Raw genomic sequence first — 21,099 nt, forward strand, 5'->3', positions numbered from 1 at the left:
TCCGGTTTTTCCACCGATATACCGGACAAACCAGCCCGACGCCCTATTCAAATACACATTGTCCAGGGCGTCCATTATCAACGCAGAAGCCCCACCCCTCCTGCTCGGGGCTTTCGTACCCCTCGCCAGGCGCCCTTCGCACCCCTCGCACTCCTCGCCAGGCGCCCTTCGCCAGGCACCCTTCGCACCCCTCACCAGGCACCCTTCGCACCCCTCGCCAGGCGCCCTTCGCACCCCTCGCCAGGCGCCCTTCGCACCCCTCGCCAGGCACCCTTCGCACCCCTCGCCAGGCGCCCTTCGCACCCCTCGCTAGGCACCCTTCGCACCCCTCGCCAGGCACCCTTCGCACCCCTCGCCAGGCGCCCTTCGCACCCCTCGCCAGGCACCCTTTGACTTAATGGGCAAGTCGCACAAAACTATTGGAATCCTTGGGGTCTTCATGGTTTTTTTTTATTCACAACTTAAATAGATTTAAATCTTACTCTAAAAAAATGAAGTGATGGGCCAAACTCCTGTGCCGCTCACCCCCTCGATGCCCCTCTTTCCTCCCCCGATGCCCCCTCTTTTCTAGGAGGTCAGAATGTTTGCTGGGTATGAGGGTATCGCAGGGTTCTACAGCCCTAAAAGCCCCGATAATGTGCATAGAAACAGCAGGAAACGGCTTTATAAATTAAACGGGGTCAATAAACCCCATTATTCTTCTTCTAAATGCCCCCCTCAGTTACACAAATACCCCGCAATACAGCACAAAGTCACATAAGAAGTCTGGGCTTTCCATCTCTAACCACATCTTCTAAAAGTTATTGGGGTAAGATCTACTAAGCTGTAATAACGACAAATGCCGAAAAAAGAAAAGTCTGTTCAACCTACAGAGTTTCATTTTGATTCTGAGAAAGACATCGTAGCGTTTTTATCTTTTCTCGTTACATTGTTTTAAGCAGTAAGATTCCGGGGTTTATGGGGATCAGTTGAGGTTATGAGAAGGTGGTCACATCAAAATATTCCATGACAATCTTCAAAAAAAGCAAATCCACAAGACATTTTTTCCTTCCTCAAACTTTTTTTTTTTTTTTTTTTACAAAAATGGCAAAAATAACCATTACTAGAAGAAAAAAAGATACAATTATTTGGAAACTTTTCTTCTGTTAAACGCACGACCGCTCAATCTACCCCCAATAGAAAGTGGGGATCCAGTTCGGATAACAGGAGCCCCCGGAAAGACCTCCTATATGGACCGCTGGACCCGGATAGAGGTTGAAATATTAGTAAGACATCTTAGAATGTTCTAAAGGGTCTTAAGTCATTACACGGACCTTCTGGATCCCAGTTTAATATTAAGGTTTCTTTTATCACACAAGTAATAAAGCAAATACATACAATGAGGATGCGGTGTTATAGTTGGACGCGTTTTACGATATTGATCACCATCTTTCACTTAATCAACAATCTTTCTCGTTAGGAAATTAGTCATTTCTGGTACGGATCGTTTCCCTGGAAAATATCAGACTGGGCATGAAACGTGCGAAGGGACTATTGTTCTCGATAAATTCTGTTTCCCTATTCTCCATTAGATATCGGGACGGGTGGCCTGATTGAGTTAATAAAGACTGTAATAGAGAGGGGGGATAGGAGAGAGAGACATTTAAATACAGAAAGTAAAGGAGAGAAGTTTATTCCAGAGGAGGAGAAAAGTTAGAACAGAGGGTCAGAGGCTTAAGTAGAATGTAAGGAAGGTTTACTTTTTTGAGAGGTTGGTAGATACGTGGAACAGCCTCCCAGCAGAAGTGGTAGAGGGTAATACAGCGAGGGTATTAAACATGCATGGGATAGACGTACGGCTCCTGAATCTAAGACGAGACCAACGACTGATTAAGGTTTGAGTCTTTACAGCAGGAGACTAGACGGGGGCCGAATGGGGCCGATGTGCCGGCGGGTTCTATGTCTCACGTGGCCATTCTAGGAAATCACAGCAGGAGATACTGTACTTAGAACCAATGACTTTATGAGTTCTGGACAGGGAGAAACAGATACAGAGAGGCCGATTGTGTTGATGGAACCTTCAAAGGTTCCTAAAGACCCCCCTTACCTGCGAAACAAATGCGCTCTACACCAATATGTAACCATTTTTCATTCAACTTCTATCCTTCAGACTTGATGCTTCTGAATGATATGCATCCTGTACATTAAAAAACCCTCCAGGGAACAGTTATATAAACCTTTAATTAAAAAAGCTGTTTGAGCGTGCAGTGGCGCTGAGCCTCCAATGCATATTAAAAGACGGCTGAGATCCTGGAAAAAAAAATAACGTGATTTTATGCTCAGCGTCGGGATTAAAAATTTAATATTAAAGCATTCTGGAGAGTTTCGTAAAAGCAAAGCGATGATAGTCGCGTTAACGTTTGAACTTTCGTGAACTATCATGCCAGGAAGCCCAGACAAAAGGAGAAGAATTATGGAACAAGCCACGGCAAAATAGTATTAAGAACTTGGTTGCTTCTTAAACAACGAAGCTTAAGATGTAATGCCAGGTCCTGTCCTACGTAAGCTCAGCAGGGACTTAAGTCAAAAGCTCCTCGAAGGAGAAGGTGGGACAGATAGCTAAAGCTCTGGTTGCATTCGTAGCTTGCTGCCTCCTGGCCAACCTTGGAGGTCTTCTTCTCGATGCCAGAATGACCTACCATGAAACCAAAAGACTTCTTCTGCATGGAGTATCTGTTGCTCAATGGCCCAGTTTTGGGGTCAAAAGTGGTTAAGATTGAGGGTGGGAATAGACATTGACCTTTATTCTAAAAGTGGTGGAAAATGGCACTTTTCACCCCAAGGATACGTTAGTGGGGAACTTTGGTGGAGAGACCGTGTTCTCATGGCCAGTTCCATCACGCGTCTCGTAACATCACGTCAAGACGTTTCAAGATCACAAAGTTCCGACGTGAGGCTTTTATTAAACAGAATTCCTCATTCCGCCAAACTTTCACAGGACTCAACGGTCCCACGGGGGGAAATCGTGTGATATGCATGGCAGCTCACGGGAAAATCTTGCCCAACCATAGGTTGGATTCCATACGGAGAGTTAATTTCATCTTAAATCTCTAGATTGTAAGGGTCCTCCTTAACTGTTGTTTCTGTTGCTATGTTATATACTACTTGTTATATCCACTGTACAGCGCTACGGTATATGATGCCGCTATATACCACAATAAATAATATTAATAAACGATTAATGCCATGCCGAAGACTTCCACGCAGGAACATGCGAACGTGAACCGCTCCACGAACGGATAGGACGCCCCAGACTGAATAAACACCCTCAAGGACAGGTCCGACGGTCAGGTTTTAAGAGACTTATTCACCGAAAACACTCCTTAAATAATTAAATTCAATTAAATCAGACATTTGGTTCTCCACTTGTCCAAAAAAATATTAAAAATCCCAAGTCTAGCGTTAGTCAGCAGCTTTTAAGGAATGCATTGTCTGCCACCACAGCAGCTCGCGTATCGTTCTCACGTGATGGGACTGTCATTAAAAAAAAAAAAAAATCCGAGTTGTGAACCCGGGATAACGAGACTCGCCCAACTCGTTTGGAGCGACTTGCTCAGCTAATCCTTTTGAACTTTAGTTTCTTTGCAAACTGTACACAGATTGTCACGAAACGCATCGGGTGCCCCGCGGCACTAAAACATTTAAAAGAAAAAAAACTGGAAAAATGCAGTCAGCCAAAATTCCACATTCTTTAAAAGCATTTACGGAAATATTCCACAAATTAAAAAAAAAATAAAAAAAATAATAATAATAAAAATAATAAGGAATAAATAAAATTGTGTTTTGGGTGTGACGGCAGCACCTACGATGTCGGGGTTATTTATTTTTTTTTTTTAATTATTATGTATTGGAATGTCCACTTTCCATGATCCGCTTAGATCTACATTTTATTTTTTTTTATTTTATTTTTTGGGTCATTGCAAAAATACAATAAATTAACAAATAAAAATGCAAGACTATGCTGTGAGTCATTCCAACGTGTCTTATGCTTCTCAACATTCAAATTATTATTTATTTATTTTTTGGCAAAGACCTAATTATTTGAAATACAGGGTACAGCAGATACCCGAGAACCTGAGTAATTACATAGGTACTCAGGTCATATTACAAGAAATCTATTTTTTTTTTTACATTTATTTACTTTAAATGTTTGAAATCTTCATACGCATCTCTGCTCACCCTCAAACTTTAAGCTAAATTCATTTTGCCCTCAATAAATGCTCTGTAATTATGTATTATACGATATTCTGCCCTGCGGCGCTTTAGAACGTACCTGTAGATGACTCCGTTATCATGGAGGAACATGAGGGCCAGCGTGATTTCCGCGCTGTAGAAGCAGGCTCGGCTTTCGTCAAATCGCCGGGATTTCTGAATGTGGAACATCAGGTCGCCTCCGTTCACAAACTCCATGACGAAAAAAAAGTCTGTCCTTTAAGGAGAAAAAGGTGGAGGGGGCAATCAGTATAACTAATCATGTCCTTATAATTATTCCTCATATTACATATTATATAACTAATCCCGTCCTTATAACCCGTTATATCCTGTATATTCCCCATATTATATACTCTCCGGCCGTATAACTAATCCCGTCCTTATAACCCGTTATATCCTGTATATTCCTCATATTATATATTATATAGTCTCCCCCCGTATAACTAATCCCATCCTTATAACCCGTTATATATTCCTCATATTATATATTATACACTCTCCGGTCGTATAACTAATCCCGTCCTTATAACCCGTTATATCCCTGTATATTCCTCATATTATATATTATATACCCTTCCCCCCAGTATAACTAATCCCGTCCTTATAACCCGTTATATCCCTGTATATTCCTCATATTATATATTATATACTCTCCGGCCGTATAACTAATCCCGTCCTTATAACCCGTTATATCCTGTATATTCCTCATATTATATATTATATACTCTCCGGCCGTAAAACTAATCCCGTCCTTATAACCCGTTATATCCTGTATATTCCTCATATTATATATTATATACTCTCTGGCCGTATAACTAATCCCGTCCTTATAACCCGTTATATCCCTGTATATTCCTCATATTATATATTATATACTCTCCGGCCGTATAACTAATCCCGTCCTTATAACCCGTTATATCCCTGTATATTCCTCATATTATATATTATATACTCTCCATCCCCTATAACTAATCCCGTCCTTATAACCCGTTATATATTCCTCATATTATATATTATATACTCTCTGGCCGTGTAACTAATCCCGCCCTTATAACCTGTTATATCCCTGTATATTCCTCATATTATATATTATATACTCTCCCCCGTATAACTAATCCCGTCCTTATAACCCGTTATATCCCTGTATATTCCTCATATTATATATTATATACTCTCCGGCCGTATAACTAATCCCGTCCTTATAACCCGTTATATCCTGTATATTCCTCATATTATATATTATATACTCTCCGGCCGTATAACTAATCCCGTCCTTATAACCCGTTATATCCCTGTATATTCCTCATATTATATATTATATACCCTTCCCCCCAGTATAACTAATCCCGTCCTTATAACCCGTTATATCCCTGTATATTCCTCATATTATATATTATATACCCTTCCCCCAGTATAACTAATCCCGTCCTTATAACCTGTTATATCCCTGTATATCCCTCATATTATATATATATATATACTCTCCGGCCGTATAACTAATCCCGTCCTTATAACCCGTTATATCCCTGTATATTCCTCATATTATATATTATATACCCTTCCCCCCAGTATAACTAATCCCGTCATAACCCGTTATATCCCTGTATATTCCTCATATTATATATTATATACTCTCCGGCCCATATAACTAATCCCGTCTTTATAACCCGTTATATCCCTGTATATTCCTCATATTATATATTATATACTCTCCGGCCATATAACTAATCCCATCCTTATAACCTGTTATATCCCTGTATATTCCTCATATTATATATTATATACTCTCCGGCCATATAACTAATCCCGTCCTTATAACCCGTTATATCCTGTATATTCCTCATATTATATATTATATACTCTCTGGCCGTATAACTAATCCGTCCTTATAACCCGTTATATCCTGTATATTCCTCATATTATATATTATATACTCTCCGGCCATATAACTAATCCCGTCCTTATAACCCGTTATATCCTGTATATTCCTCATATTATATATTATATACTCTCCGGCCGTATAACTAATCCCGTCCTTATAACCAGTTATATCCTGTGTATTCCTCATATTATATATTATATACTCTCCGGCCGTATAACTAATCCCGTCCTTATAACCCATTATATCCTGTATATTCCTCATATTATATATTATATACTCTCCGGCCGTATAACTAATCCCGTCCTTATAACCAGTTATATCCCTGTATATTCCTCATATTATATATTATATACCCTTCCCCGTATAACTAATCCCGTCCTTTTAACCCGTTATATCCTGTATATTCCTCATATTATATATTATATACTCTCCGGCCATATAACTAATCCCGTCCTTATAACCCGTTATATCCTGTATATTCCTCATATTATATATTATATACTCTCCGGCCGTATAACTAATACCGTCCTTATAACCCGTTATATCCCTGTATATTCCTCATATTATATATTATATACTCTCCGGCCGTATAACTAATCCCGTCCTTATAACCCGTTATATCCTGTATATTCCTCGTATTATATACTCTCCGGCCGTATAACTAATCCCGTCCTTATAACCCGTTATATCCCCGTATATTCCTCATATTATATATTATATGCTCTCCCCCCCCGTATAACTAATCCCGTCCTTATAACCCGTTATATCCCTGTATATTCCTCATATTATATATTATATACTCTCCGGCCATATAACTAATCCCGTCCTTATAACCCGTTATATCCCTGTGTATTCCTCATATTATATACTCTCCGGCCCGTATAACTAATCCCGTCCTTATAACCCGTTATATCCTGTATATTCCTCATATTATATACTCTCCCCCGTATAACTAATCCCGTCCTTATAACCCGTTATATCCCTGTGTATTCCTCATATTATATATTATATATTCTGTGGGAAGCGGATTCACCATCTTTTCAGCTCTTACTGTAAAGAACCCTTTTTGCTGCTTTAAGTGAAAAATATTTTTGATTATGTCTGAAGGATAAGCGCTTGTTCTTTGCACAGTCCTATTAATAAAGAGGTCATCAGAGTGCAGCTGGTCTCATAAGGGGGGGGGGGGATTCTGGATAGAATACAGGATAGAAACCTAACCATGTGTGTTTTGGACGCCAAGGCTGAACCCCAGAAAACACGCGTTGCCTCCGTGAACACAGTAAGTTACATGTATAGTATAAGAGTTCACACAAGTTCATGCCAAACACCATCTGACTCAACATATAACATTTCAATCACCACCTTACATTCCGAAGGTGTAAAAATACCCCCTTCTGCCCCTGACCGGCCCAGGGAAACCCAGGAGTATTTATACATCAATATAATACTGCAAACAATTGGGACAGAGCGCTAATAAAGCTATAAAACATGCAAAACAAAAAAGTTATAAACAATATAAACGGAATTACTTCCCTATGTGTTCGCAGAGGAGGTTAGAAGGTGGCGTTCTTTACACTTGCAGGAATATTGGCAAACACATGTATGGATTACATTGTATTCCTTTAAAAGAAGAATTTGCAGTTTTTCTGCCCCAAAATGTTTTCAGGCAGCTGCATATCAGCCATTTGTATGAGTTTTCGCTCTGTGATTTTGGAATGTTTCACTTACGTTAAAGGCTTTTGATACAATGTGGCATAGTGAGAGATACAATATATATATATACACACACGCATTTATACATACAAACACACACATTTATACACACACATATTTATACACACACATTTATACACACACGCATTTATACATACACACACACATTTATACACACACACACACACATTTATACACACACACACATTTACACATACACACACACATTTATACATACACACACACATTTACACATACACACACATACACATTTATACACACACACACATTTATACACACACACACATTTATACACACACACACATTTATACACACACACGCATTTATACATATACACACACATTTATACACACACACACATTTATACACACACACACATTTATACACACACACATTTATACACACACACATTTATACACACACACTCATTTTAGGTTGGAAAAATACAGTAACCGTCATATAAATTAATTGAACCTTTTATCTGATGAAGTTTTATGTCGTCGTGTTATTGAAGCCCGGAAATACATATTTTTTTCACTTTCTCGGCTGTGCAGACAACAATCGGATGAATCAACAGGAAATCTGATTTCACGAGACGTTTCACAGAAAGCCCCACATGCGGAGCCCGAACCACCGAGCCAACATCTTCACAAGTAACCCGAGAAATGACTTACTAAAGCTATTTTAGGGTTAAACCAGCGCAGGTGGCCGTCCATTGGCTTCTGGGTACATTTATGCCCAAATATTCATACATCTTGAGCTCATTTTAAAATCTTGGAGAGTTAATTACTAAGAGGAAGAAAAAGAACATCAAAGGGGCAACGTACTCGGCTCTCTATTTTCAGGCACGTCTTCAAGCAGCGCTGAGGGTGCAACTCGGCCAAGTCGCTACTCTTCTAGATACCAGCGGAGTGCGTGAGATCTTACAACCTCCGTGTCTACGAGAGCATGCGAGAAATCCAGTACTGAAACTGTTAACACTTTGCGGATTTCCCCTGAACACCCTGACATTTAAGGGTGCCTTAATGGGGACCCCCCACCACCTACCAGATTAAAAATAAGTTTAAAACAGTTGTAGTATACAGCGCTGGGGGGTTATATTACTGTATACAGTGCTGGGGGGGGTTATTACTGTATACAGTGCTGGGGGTTATATTACTGTATACAGCGCTGGGGGGTTATATTACTGTATACAGCGCTGGGGGTTATATTACTGTATACAGCGCTGGGGGGTTATATTACTGTATACAGCGCTGGGGGTTATATTACTGTATACATCGCCGGGGGGTTATATTACTGTATACAGTGCTGGGGGTTATATTACTATATACAGCGCTGGGGGTTATATTACTGTATACAGCGCTGGGGGGGTTATATTACTGTATACAGCGCTGGGGGGGTTATATTACTGTATACAGTGCTGGGGGGGTTATTACTGTATACAGTGCTGGGGGTTATATTACTGTATACAGCACTGGGGGGTTATATTACTGTATACAGCGCTGGGGGTTATATTACTGTATACAGCGCTGGGGGGTTATATTACTGTATACAGCGCTGGGGGTTATATTACTGTATACATCGCCGGGGGGTTATATTACTGTATACAGTGCTGGGGGTTATATTACTATATACAGCGCTGGGGGTTATATTACTGTATACAGCGCTGGGGGGGTTATATTACTGTATACAGCGCTGGGGGGGTTATATTACTGTATACAGCGCTGGGGGGGTTATATTACTGTATACAGTGCTGGGGGGTTATATTACGGTATACAGCGCTGGGGGTTATATTACTGTATACAGCGCTGGGGGTTATATTACTGTATACAGCGCTGGGGGGTTATATTACTGTATACAGCGCTGGGGGATTATATTACTGTATACAGCGCTGGGGGATTATATTACTGTATACAGTGCTGGGGGTTATATTACTGTATACAGCGCTGGGGGGTTATATTACTGTATACAGCGCTGGGGGGTTATATTACTGTATACAGCGCTGGGGGTTATATTACTGTATACAGCGCTGGGGGGTTATATTACTGTATACAGCGCTGGGGGTTATATTACTGTATACAGTGCTGGGGGTTATATTACTGCATACAGCGATGGGGTTCGCACGCGGTTTGTCTTTTAACATAATACACCAGACAAAGATCGCGCCTTTAAAATACGTCATCGTTAAACAGGGCTGACATGAAACCAGTTTGGGAGCCGAGAAGAGCTCTCGGTTTCACATAGCGCTAATTTTATACCATAACCATGTTAAGGGGTGGCCTTAGCTGACCTTTTGAACGGATCGATACACGTTCTGGGTCCGAGGTTGTTACAGGGTCACCGTACCCAAGGCTGGGTCCCCCTGTTTGAGGGCTGAGGAATCACCAGTCAGTCCCTCATACGGATAGCACTCAGCTATCCACGGATCATCCAGACCACCATTCGCAGTAAAACCAGAAGAAGAACTCTTTATTACACAACAAACCAAACTTATATAGATCCTTAATTCAATAAACACAAAACCCAGCCCCCAATCCCATCAGCCACATCCCATCAGTATACAGGGGATGTATCAGGTGAGGGGATTACAGAATACAATGGGTTCCCCCACCTGTGTTATCCCCCCTGTAGTGCGGGTGCCGTCTGGGCAGTCAGGGCTGTGCTGGCTGATTAAGAGCCCCAGCCAGATTATCCGATCGTCTCTTTGAAGGCTGGAGCTGCAGCCACATCAGTCTCTGGGCCGAATACACAATAAACCATGGTCATGGTATCACAAACTGAACACAAAAACGCTCCATGACCCGGCTAACTTAACATGAAAATAATAGCCTGTTAGCCTGACCCTGTGACATTTCTCCCCCTTGACCAACGGTCCGGCAGACCCAACGAGATCCACCCGGGTCGGTTGGAGGCTGTCCGAGATGACACAGTTCACACACCCAGGTCTGATTGTCGGGATAAGCCATCAGCGTTCCCATTCTGCTTACCCGGCCGGTATTGGACCTTAAAGTCATATGGCTGCAGGGCCAGGCTCCATCGCAACAGTCGCCCATTGTCCCCAGCTACACGATGGAGCCAAACTAGAGGATTGTGGTCCGTGAGCACGGTGAAGGAGCGTCCATAGAGATAGGGCTGAAATTTCTTGAGGGCCCAGACCAGAGCTAAACATTCTTTCTCCACGGCGGCATATGCGACCTCCCGGGGTAGTAGCTTACGACTGATGTAAGCTACGGGGTGCTCACTGCCATCGGACCCTACTTGACTTAGCACGGCTCCCAATCCAAAAGCAGAGGCATCTGTGTGTACAGAAAAGCGTTTAGAGGGATCAGGAGCAGCTAGGACAGGTGCGGTGACAAGTGCAGCTTTCAGGGTCTGGAATGCTGTTTCACACTCTGGAGACCACAGGACTTGCTTGGGGAGATTCTTTTTAGTCAAGTCCGTCAGGGGCTTTGCTATGGAGCTGTAATCGGCTACAAATTTCCGATAGTACCCGGCGGTGCCTAGGAAAGCTAACACCTGGGTCTTTGTACGTGGAGTCGGCCAGCGGACTACCGCCTCTATCTTAGCAGGCTCAGGGCGTTGCATCCCTCTGCCCACTCGGTGACCCAGGTATGGGACCTCGGATACCCCTATCACACATTTGTCGGGTTTGAGGGTCAGTCCGCCTGCCTGTATACGGTCTAGTACGATGCCCAGATGAACCAGATGGTCCTCCCAAGTATCGCTATAGATTGCAATGTCATCCAGGTATGCACATGCATAGTCCTGGAGGCCGTCGAGGAGTCGATCTATCATCCGCTGGAAGGTTGCCGGAGCATTCTTCATCCCAAACGGCATGACCTTAAACTGGTACAAGCCGAAGGGAGTGATGAATGCCGACTTCAGAACTGTGTCCGAGTCCAGCGGAATTTGCCAATACCCCTTACAGAGATCTAAGGTAGTAAGGAAGTTCCCCCGGGCGATGCGGTCTAATAGCTCATCGACCCGGGGCATGGGGTAGGCGTCTGTCGTGGTCCGGTCATTGAGCTTCCGATAGTCCACACAGAAGCGGGTAGTCCCGTCCTTCTTAGGGACTAATACAACTGGAGATGCCCAGGGGCTCCTAGATGGCTCGATGACCCCCATGTCTAGCATCTCTCCTATCTCAGTCCGCATTTCTGCCCTGACTGCCTCTGGTACCCTATAGGCTGCCTGTCTAAGGGGTGAATGCCCTGGAGTCTCGACTCGGTGTACCGTGAGCGAGGTGCACCCTGGGAGTAGGGAGAACACGGTCCTATGCTGGTCCAGCATGGCTCTAACTTGCTCTTGCTGGGTGGCTTCCAGCTGCTCGGACACTTTTACTCCCTCTGGGCCTACAGGGGGTTCGCCCTGTCGTGGTAGTTCTGGGAGCGGTAGACTCTCTGGGTCGTCCGCGGCTGGGGCACATATGGCCGCTATATCCTCTAGTCTTTCCTGATACGCTTTCAACATGTTCACATGAAAGGTTCGTTGGATCCTTTCATCTGAACACTTGGCGACCAGGTACGTGGTGTCGCAGAGCCGCTTCACCACCAGATAAGGTCCCTTCCAGGCGGCCTGGAGCTTATCTGTTTTTTCTGGCTTCAAGACCAACACTTTCTGCCCTACCATCAGGGTACGGCTCCGAGCGGTACGGTCATACCAACCCTTCTGCCTACCCTGGGCTGATCGCAGACTCTCTGCCACCGAGGCAGTGAGCTCCGTCAACCGGTCCCTAAGCTTCAGGACGTACTCCAGTAGGGGGGTCCCTTCTTTTTCAGCCCCCTCCCAGTGATCCTTGACTAAATCTAAGGGTCCCCTTACACGTCTCCCAAAAAGTAATTCGAAGGGTGAGAACCCAGTAGACTCCTGGGGCACCTCCCGGTATGCAAACAGGAGGTGCGGCAGGAATTTCTCCCAGTCCCGGTATGTGACCGCAAATGTCCGGAGCATTTGTTTCAATGTCCCGTTAAAGCGTTCACATAGACCATTGGACTGGGGGTGGTAGGGGGCACTGCGCAGGGTTCGGATCCCACATAGATCCCAGACCTGCCGGGTGAGTTCTGCGCAGAACTGCGACCCATGATCCGAGAATACCTCTCGGGGTAGCCCTACTCTCGAAAATATACTCATCAGGGCATCAGCCACTGTGCGAGCGGTAACATTAGCGAGGGGAACGGCTTCAGGGTACCGAGTGGCAAAGTCTACTAGCGTCAGTATGTATCTTTTCCCGGAGGCACTTGGTCGGGGTAGGGGACCTACGATGTCTACCGCTACCCTACTGAAGGGCTCCCCAATGATAGGTAGGGGGTGTAGCGGGGCTTTGGGATGGTCTCCACGCTTCCCGGCTCGCTGACATGCATCACAGGTACGCAGGTAGCGCACCACATCTGAGGTAAGACCTGGCCAGAAGAAATTGCGGGTTAGGCGGGTGATCGTGCGGTCTCTGCCAAGGTGGCCAGCCAGGGGTATATCGTGGCTTACTCGTAGTAGTGTAGCCCGATATTTCTGGGGTACAACCAGCTGCCGTTTGGGCACCTTAGTCTCTTTCTGGCCCTCTGTGAGACGGTACATCAACCCCTGGCTCCATATGATTCGATCACCAGCCTGTCCCTCTGGCTCAGCCCCAGCTCTCTCCCGATACCTTGCCAGGGTAGGATCGGTAATAGACTCATGACGGAATTCAGCTGCATTAGCCCAAGGGCTGGTAGGGGTATAGGGAATTCCGTCAGGGCTACTTGGGGTGGGTAGGTCGGGGCTCTGGTTCCCGTCACCATTCTGCACATCTTCAGGGGGGGTATTGTCAGGGGCATGGTCTAGGTTTACCTGGGTCTCCTCCTCAAGTGACCTTCCTTCCCTCTGGCTCTGTTGGCGAGTTATCGCATTGCAGACCTCTGGTTTAAGGGTCTCGGTGTAGGCAGAGGTTAAGTGTCCCAGGTCGTTAGCCAGCAGCACTTCCGCTGGGAGTTCGGACATGAGTCCCACATCCACAGTACGTGTCCCAGTGCCCCAATCAAGTTGTACCCGGGCTGTCGGTATCCTATGGACATGTCCTCCGGCCACTCTGACTGCTACGGCTTTAGGTAGATAAGCAGACGAGGGGACAAGGCTGGGTTTTACCAGCGTAATGGTAGCCCCACTGTCACGGAGTCCTTGGGCATATTGGCCGTTGACCCAGACCTCTTGTCGGTGGTGAGCTCGGTTATCTCCTGCAGCAGCCCGGACCGGGTCTACCTCATGTAGTACACCAAAGTCCTCCTCATTGCCCAGACAATACGCCGTTGGTGGGGCAGACTGCCCCGGGATGGTTACAGTGGGTCGTGTAGCAGTAGGACAGGCAGTTTGTAGGTGTCCTACCTGCCCGCATCGGAAGCAGGTCCTGCCCTCCAGACGCTGTAGCCGAGGTGGCAATCCTCGGGTCCCTTGACTTGGACTGTGGTAGGGCGGGCGTGCCCCCTGGGATGCATTATAGAGCACCGGGCGAGCTGGGTATGTCGATGTAACCGTCATTGGTGGGTTCCGGGACGGATAGACAGGGCGGATCTGGGAAGTTACAGGTTGGCCTCTTCTGTTCATATCTATATGAGAAGTGCGCCGTGAGTCAAGATATTCATCCCCCAGAACCGCAGCTTCATCTACTGTGAGGGGTTTTCTGTCCCTTACCCATTCAGACACAGCTGGGGGCGCATACTTGTAGAATTGTTCCAGGAGGATGAGTTGTGTCACCTCCTCGACGGTGCTGGCATGGTGTCCTCGAATCCAACCTTCAGCTGCCCGTCTCATGCGGTGGGTCCACTCTCCTAACGACTGCCCTTCGGATCTCCGCAGGCTGCGGAATTTCACCCTGTGTGCCTCTGGGGTGACTCCGAAGCGGGCCAATAACCGTTCCTTGACCCTCCCATAGTCTTGGCAGTCCTCGGTGGGCATGGACTCAAATGCTGTCCTAGCCCGGCCTGTGAGTTTACTCACCAAGAGCGGCACCCATTTGTTCGGCTCCAATTGCAGGGTAAGGCACTGTCTCTCAAAGACCTCCAGGTACTGGTCTATCTCGTCCTCAGGGTCTCTGAAGGGCTGGATCGCCTGGTATGGTATTTTGGCTGTCTGTTCCCCTAGGCTGGGGGATACGGATCCTCTCTGGCTCTGCTCCCGGTGGCATAACTCAATGACTGCCGTCACTTGCTCCGGCGTTGCTCCTCCGGGGTACAGAGACAGATGCCACTGGATATTTTTCTGCAGAGTGCTCAGTCCGAGGCTCTCTTCCCTGGCATCTTGAGACTGATCCATTTCTCTTAGCTCCGCTATCAAGGTAGCCTTAGTCTTTCCACTGGTTGACCGACCCTGAGCTTCTAGTAGATCTTTCAGCGTCTCCCGTCTTAGGCTGTTGTAGATCCGCTCCATATATCTGCGGTCAGGGTCCCGGCTGATGGTTTGAACTTCACCCAAATTGTGGGATTCGTCCCACCGCTGCCAGCCAATGTTACAGGGTCACCGTACCCAAGGCTGGGTCCCCCTGTTTGAGGGCTGAGGAATCACCAGTCAGTCCCTCATACGGATAGCACTCAGCTATCCACGGATCATCCAGACCACCATTCGCAGTAAAACCAGAAGAAGAACTCTTTATTACACAACAAACCAAACTTATATAGATCCTTAATTCAATAAACACAAAACCCAGCCCCCAATCCCATCAGCCACATCCCATCAGTATACAGGGGATGTATCAGGTGAGGGGATTACAGAATACAATGGGTTCCCCCACCTGTGTTATCCCCCCTGTAGTGCGGGTGCCGTCTGGGCAGTCAGGGCTGTGCTGGCTGATTAAGAGCCCCAGCCAGATTATCCGATCGTCTCTTTGAAGGCTGGAGCTGCAGCCACATCAGTCTCTGGGCCGAATACACAATAAACCATGGTCATGGTATCACAAACTGAACACAAAAACGCTCCATGACCCGGCTAACTTAACATGAAAATAATAGCCTGTTAGCCTGACCCTGTGACAGAGGTCAATGTGTTTAATGTCAAAAGGTGCCAAGGAGGTCAAAGTTTGAAATCCGAAGCACGGCAAACATTACTGGCAGGGCTCCGGCTCACATGTGGTTCCCGGTCCCGTATGATACATTGTAATCACACGCCGAGCACAGAACACAGAGAACTCTCCTGCGGAGGCAAAGAATGCGTCGGGAAACCGGAGAGAGGTCACTCGTGGAAAGGGTGCACCGGTCGTGGTGTATAATTACTCCGTAAAGAGCCCGCAACAAGCGAAGGAGCGAGGGGGATGAAACGCTACGGGCTAAATCTGGCACTCGTGAGTGTTTTGTAGAGCAGAGTTCAAATCGCAGAATGCGCATCTCATCTTTCACTGGCTGAGGGTGGTGAGAGCTGTAGTTAAAGGGACACTCCAGCCATCATATGCACTTAAAATGTTGGTGGTGCCCCCCCCTTGCAAACTTTGCAGAATCTGCCCCTGCCAGATGCATTTGCCCCTTTCCCTGCCCCCAAGCCATTTGCAGCGCAGTAGATGTGGTCTCCCTGCACACAATGAAAGGGCCGGCTCGACAAACGTCCCCGGCGGTGGAGACCCTTTAAAGACCTCAGGTTTTGGTTAGTGGGGTCCCAGTTAGGAGATCAGACATTCTGCATGGGGTCGTTAAATGTTCCTTTTATATATTTTGAATCATACTTGAGTTTGTTTGAACTTTACTTGCAGTTTCTTGACATTCAAAATCATCTTACTGCCCCCTGCTGGACATTCACAAGAATGCACTCCTATCAATGATCTCATTGTTACAGAAACCAGTGACATCATCAAGGCCATTGAGGTCATGTGTATGTTTCCCTCTCAGACTCTGTTTTAACAGCTGTTGTGCTCATTAAAGCAGAAGGGAAACATTTTTCATGAGTTTTGCCCCCCAAACCATGATTTGTACGACCATAAAGTGTGTAAAAAATTCAATCTCTATCAACGATTCTCCTCGGTCTCACCTGAGTTTGGAAGCAGCAGAACAGCTGGGTGAGGAAGGGATGGTTACAAGCCAAGGAGAGGATGCGCTTCTCGGTCATCGTACACTCAACATCATCGTCCTGAAGAATCACGTCCTTCTTGAGAACTTTCACGGCGTAAAGATTGTCCGTGTCCCTCGATCTGGCCAGCAAGACCTAAGAAACAAACAAACCCCAAAACACAAATAATCTTCAGGTCTGTAAGAGCAAGAAGAGACTCTGTAGTGATTTGGGCGTACGAGCGATGAATGTACGAGGTCACGAAGGACAGAAAATGGGTTGCAAATATATATTTATATAGGACCACGATAGAATTTACATTTTACTAGATGGGTTCATAGACTTTGGGAATCCCATAAGGCAGACTTTTATGTTGGTTTATGAAATGAATGCTAGTTTATATCGTTTTTTGCTGGTTCTTACTGTTAATGGTTGTCAGATAAGGCTTTTTGTGTGCTTCCTAAATCGTGCCAAGACTGCGCTGCCCCTTGGTCTGAGCTATTCCAGATAAAATAAGGCAACTGAAATGATGGAAGGGTATGATGTCATGGACAAAAAGGGGACCCAAGATGTCTATCAAGGACTCCACGATGAGAATTATGAAAGCTGGAGCAGAGAATATGATTTATGATCCAAAAAAAGACCAGCAAGAACCGTCGAAAAAACCAACGCACCTATAAGAGTCCTATAACTACGCAGATGGCTGTCTGCTTTTGAAACATTGGTAACGATGACCTACTTTTTTTTTTATTTTCAGTTTCACTGAGATAACGTAAAGCCGGAGTTTCGCTATTCTGCGTTCTCAGTTTTGTTTAATTCAAAGCGTTCCTCCGACATCTGCTACGCTCAGTGAAGATCCTGAAGAAGAGCTTCGCCTTTGGAATGGACCTCATGAGCCTTCTGGGCTTCGGCAGCTCGTGGTCACATATGTAACAGACGAGCTTCCAAAAGACGAGCAGCGTTACAAGAAGAGGACTCCACATTCCGGGCGTGAGGTCTCCGGTTATATTAAAATCTAATTCAGGGTAAAGTTTTGTGGGTTAACCTCTCAATATCACCCAACAGGAACTGAAACGGGATTAATTCATGCTAATTATCTGCAAAATATCGTATTTTCTCTGACGCCAAATACTCCGAAGCTATTATACTTTATACTTGTGGTTCGGAAAATTTCATGGTAAACGGACAATTTTTTTCAATTTCTTAACCCCTTAAGGACAATGGGCGGTCCCAAAACCCATTGAAAACAATGCATTTTGAGCCCGCAATGTACGGGCTTTGCCATTAAGGGGTTAAAAGGCGACTCTGGTTAATTGGTATTTCATAAACGATAAAATGAAATTGAGGACGTGAAAATACACAAAGAAACAAGAAATCAGATAACTTAAAGAACTGAATTATTACGCGGTGGGTTAATGAAATATAAACGATAAATAAACTGCTTGACTAGCTTCCGATTGGCCAATCTCTGTTGGAGGATTATGGGAATTGTAGTTCCACAATAAGAGGAAGAGCGATCTATTGGCTTACAAGGTATATGCCTCTGTTAAACATATAGAAATATAAATAAGGAGACTATATATTAATATATAATTTTACCCCACCCCCACCCCCACAGGTTCCAAACACCTATAGAATGTTTTGTTAAAAGAAAAAATGGGAATATACAAACTTTTCCAAAGCTGCCTTTCCCCAGAACACGAAGAAACGTGAAATCATCAAATCCAAATTTAAAATGAGACGACAAGTTTGATTGAGTATCGCTGTCGCAGTCCGATCTCGTCGAGGTGGAGTCCGAATGCTTTGAAGAAAAAAATTAGAAACGTTAATGCACAACTTTTTGTTAACTAGAAAAATAAACATGTGCTCTCTTTCCAGGTCTTAATATTGGATATAACAATATAGGGCTAGAGGGGGAAGTCGGGACATATCCGAACATGCGCTTGCACCTGCCGATTATTACCGTATTTGCTCGATTATAAGACGAGGTTTTTTTCAGAGCAAATGCTCTGAAAAATACCCCTCGTCTTCTAATCGGGGTCGTCTTCTAATCAGACCTCAAATAGAGTCTGATTAGGAGACTAAGATCCAGATCCCCCGCACCGCTGCAGGGGACCTGGATCCTCCTGTCTCACCCCCCCCCCCCCATCATACACACTTACCGGTGCTTCCTGCTGTATTGCCGGGGCAGCGGGTTGACGTCTACGCGATCCGCGTAGACAACGTCCGCTGCAGCCGGAAGGAGGTGTGGCTAGCAGCGGGGGTTGTCTGCGTCCGTCGCGCAAACCTTCCCCGACTGTCAGAGATCAGAGTTCCCCGCACCGGTGCGGGGAACTCTGATCTCTGACAGCCGGGGAAAGTATACGCGACGGACGCAGACAACCCCCGCTGCCAACTCCACCTCCTTCCGGCTGCAGCAGAAGGCGACGTCAACCCGCTGCCCCGGCTGGAAGCACCGGTAAGAGAGGGCTGAGAGGGGAGGGGAGGGGAGAGTGTGTGTGTGTGTGTGTTAGTTAAATGGGGGTATAGGGTGTGTGTGTGTGTGTGTGTGTGTGTGTGTTAAATGGGGGCATAGGGCATTTCTGGAGTGGCGTTAAGGGGGCATTTAATAGAGCACTCTGCCTCCTGAAATGCCTTATACACCTATATGCCACTCTGCCCCATAATATGCATTTTAACCCCCTAAATGCCAGAGTGGCATATAGGGGTATAAGGCATTTCTGGAGGCAGAGTGCTCTATACAATGCCTTTTAACTCCCTTAATGCCACTCTGCCTCCTGAAATGCCTTATACCTCCCTATATGCCACTCTGCCCCATAATATGCATTTTAACCCCCTAAATGCCAGAATGGGATATAGGGGTATAAGGCATTTCTGGAGGCAGAGTGGCATATAGGGGTATAAGGCATTTCTGGAGGCAGAGTGGCACATAGGGGGTCAAAAGGCATACCATGGGGCACAGTGGCATATAGAGGGTTAAAAGGCATATCATGGGCCACAGTGCCATATTGGAGTGGCAAGCCTGGGGGCAGATGTGCGTAACTGGGGGACAGGTTGGAAAATACAAGAAATAAAAACAAAAAAAATATTTTTCTCAATCATAGCTTTTATTAAAAAAAATAGTTTACATGAATTAACATTTACTGGTAAAACTTTTTTCCTTTAGGGTCGTCTTATATTCAGGCTTTTTCTTTTTTTCCTAAGTTAATATTCAGATTTTGGGGGGTCGTCTTATAATCAGGGTCGTCTTATAATCGAGCAAATACGGTATTAAACCGATATGTAGGCGATTCACAAGCGCCATCTGGTGGGAAAACAAGGGAAGTACACTTACGCTACATGAGCCATACTGTCCCAAAAACAAGCTCGGGAGCTTAACTAACAATATTAACACACTATATAAAAATGATAAGGTATTTGGGATAAAAGTATATTATTATGTTCATATTGATATGTTTGGGTGTTTAACTAAAACCCCTATATCGCCCAACATTTATGTTGTTGCATTATGCATTATTGGGTCTTTTAGGGATGTTCAACCCTGTGATACCCTCAAAAGCCAGCAAGGGCCGCATCAGGGGACAAAAGAGGAGCATCGGGGGGATTAAGAGCCAAAAAGAGGGACGCTCGGCAGGTGGACTATGCGGTAATCATGTACAGGAGTCACAATAGATCGACTGTTGGCTACTATATGGGCAAAAGAGCTTTAATCTGGGCGAGGAGATCTGTGTTGGAGGTCGTACCGGATTAAAGGCGAAATTCGCAGGCTGAAGGCCCATCCCAGCCAAGGCGTTTGCCAGTTCCACGGAATTCACGCCACAGTTGTGGGCCACGCTTGCTTTACATCGCTTATGCACATTCATTTTGCACACTAAGAAAAACATAAACAACAAAATATTAAATTTACTTAAACTCAACAATTTAAATTTTGTTATATATATTTATTATTATTATTATTTTAGTAAGTTAACTATTGTTTTCATTGTCAGACATTTAATATTTAACAACAACATTGTATCTACCACGATCTGGCTTCGAATCTTTAAAATTCGCCCACCACTTCGGCCCCTTCTTCCTGCGTGAATTTCCACCCACAGCGGTAAAGCGCTAGCGAAAGCTGGATTTAAAGTGACACCAGCCAGCGCGCCGTCCAATCAGATGTCTGCAAACTTTTAGGATCCTCAAGCCCTCCCAAGAGCAGGGATCTTTTCTTCTCCCGCACCGGTGTGTCTGAC

General features: G+C 45.2%; 1 protein-coding gene across 1 annotated transcript in view; it reads right to left on the reverse strand.

Moving 5' to 3' along the window:
* Nucleotides 1-21,099, reverse strand: part of LOC149273580 (protein kinase C eta type-like) — a 52,353-nt gene that overhangs the window by 14,361 nt on the left and 16,893 nt on the right. Inside the window, exons 7-11 of the mRNA XM_089506147.1 lie at nt 20,608-20,735; nt 18,537-18,665; nt 16,847-17,020; nt 12,137-12,140; nt 4,313-4,463 (exon numbers count right to left, since the gene is read on the reverse strand). Coding sequence (XP_089362273.1) covers nt 4,313-4,463; nt 12,137-12,140; nt 16,847-17,020; nt 18,537-18,665; nt 20,608-20,735 — 586 coding nt within the window. The remainder of the gene's footprint in view (nt 1-4,312; nt 4,464-12,136; nt 12,141-16,846; nt 17,021-18,536; nt 18,666-20,607; nt 20,736-21,099) is intronic.

The sequence above is a fragment of the Sceloporus occidentalis genome, unplaced genomic scaffold, assembly GCF_023333645.1.
Source record: "Sceloporus occidentalis isolate IW3139 unplaced genomic scaffold, rSceOcc1.0.p SCAF_366, whole genome shotgun sequence".
Taxonomy (NCBI): Eukaryota; Metazoa; Chordata; class Lepidosauria; order Squamata; family Phrynosomatidae; genus Sceloporus; species Sceloporus occidentalis.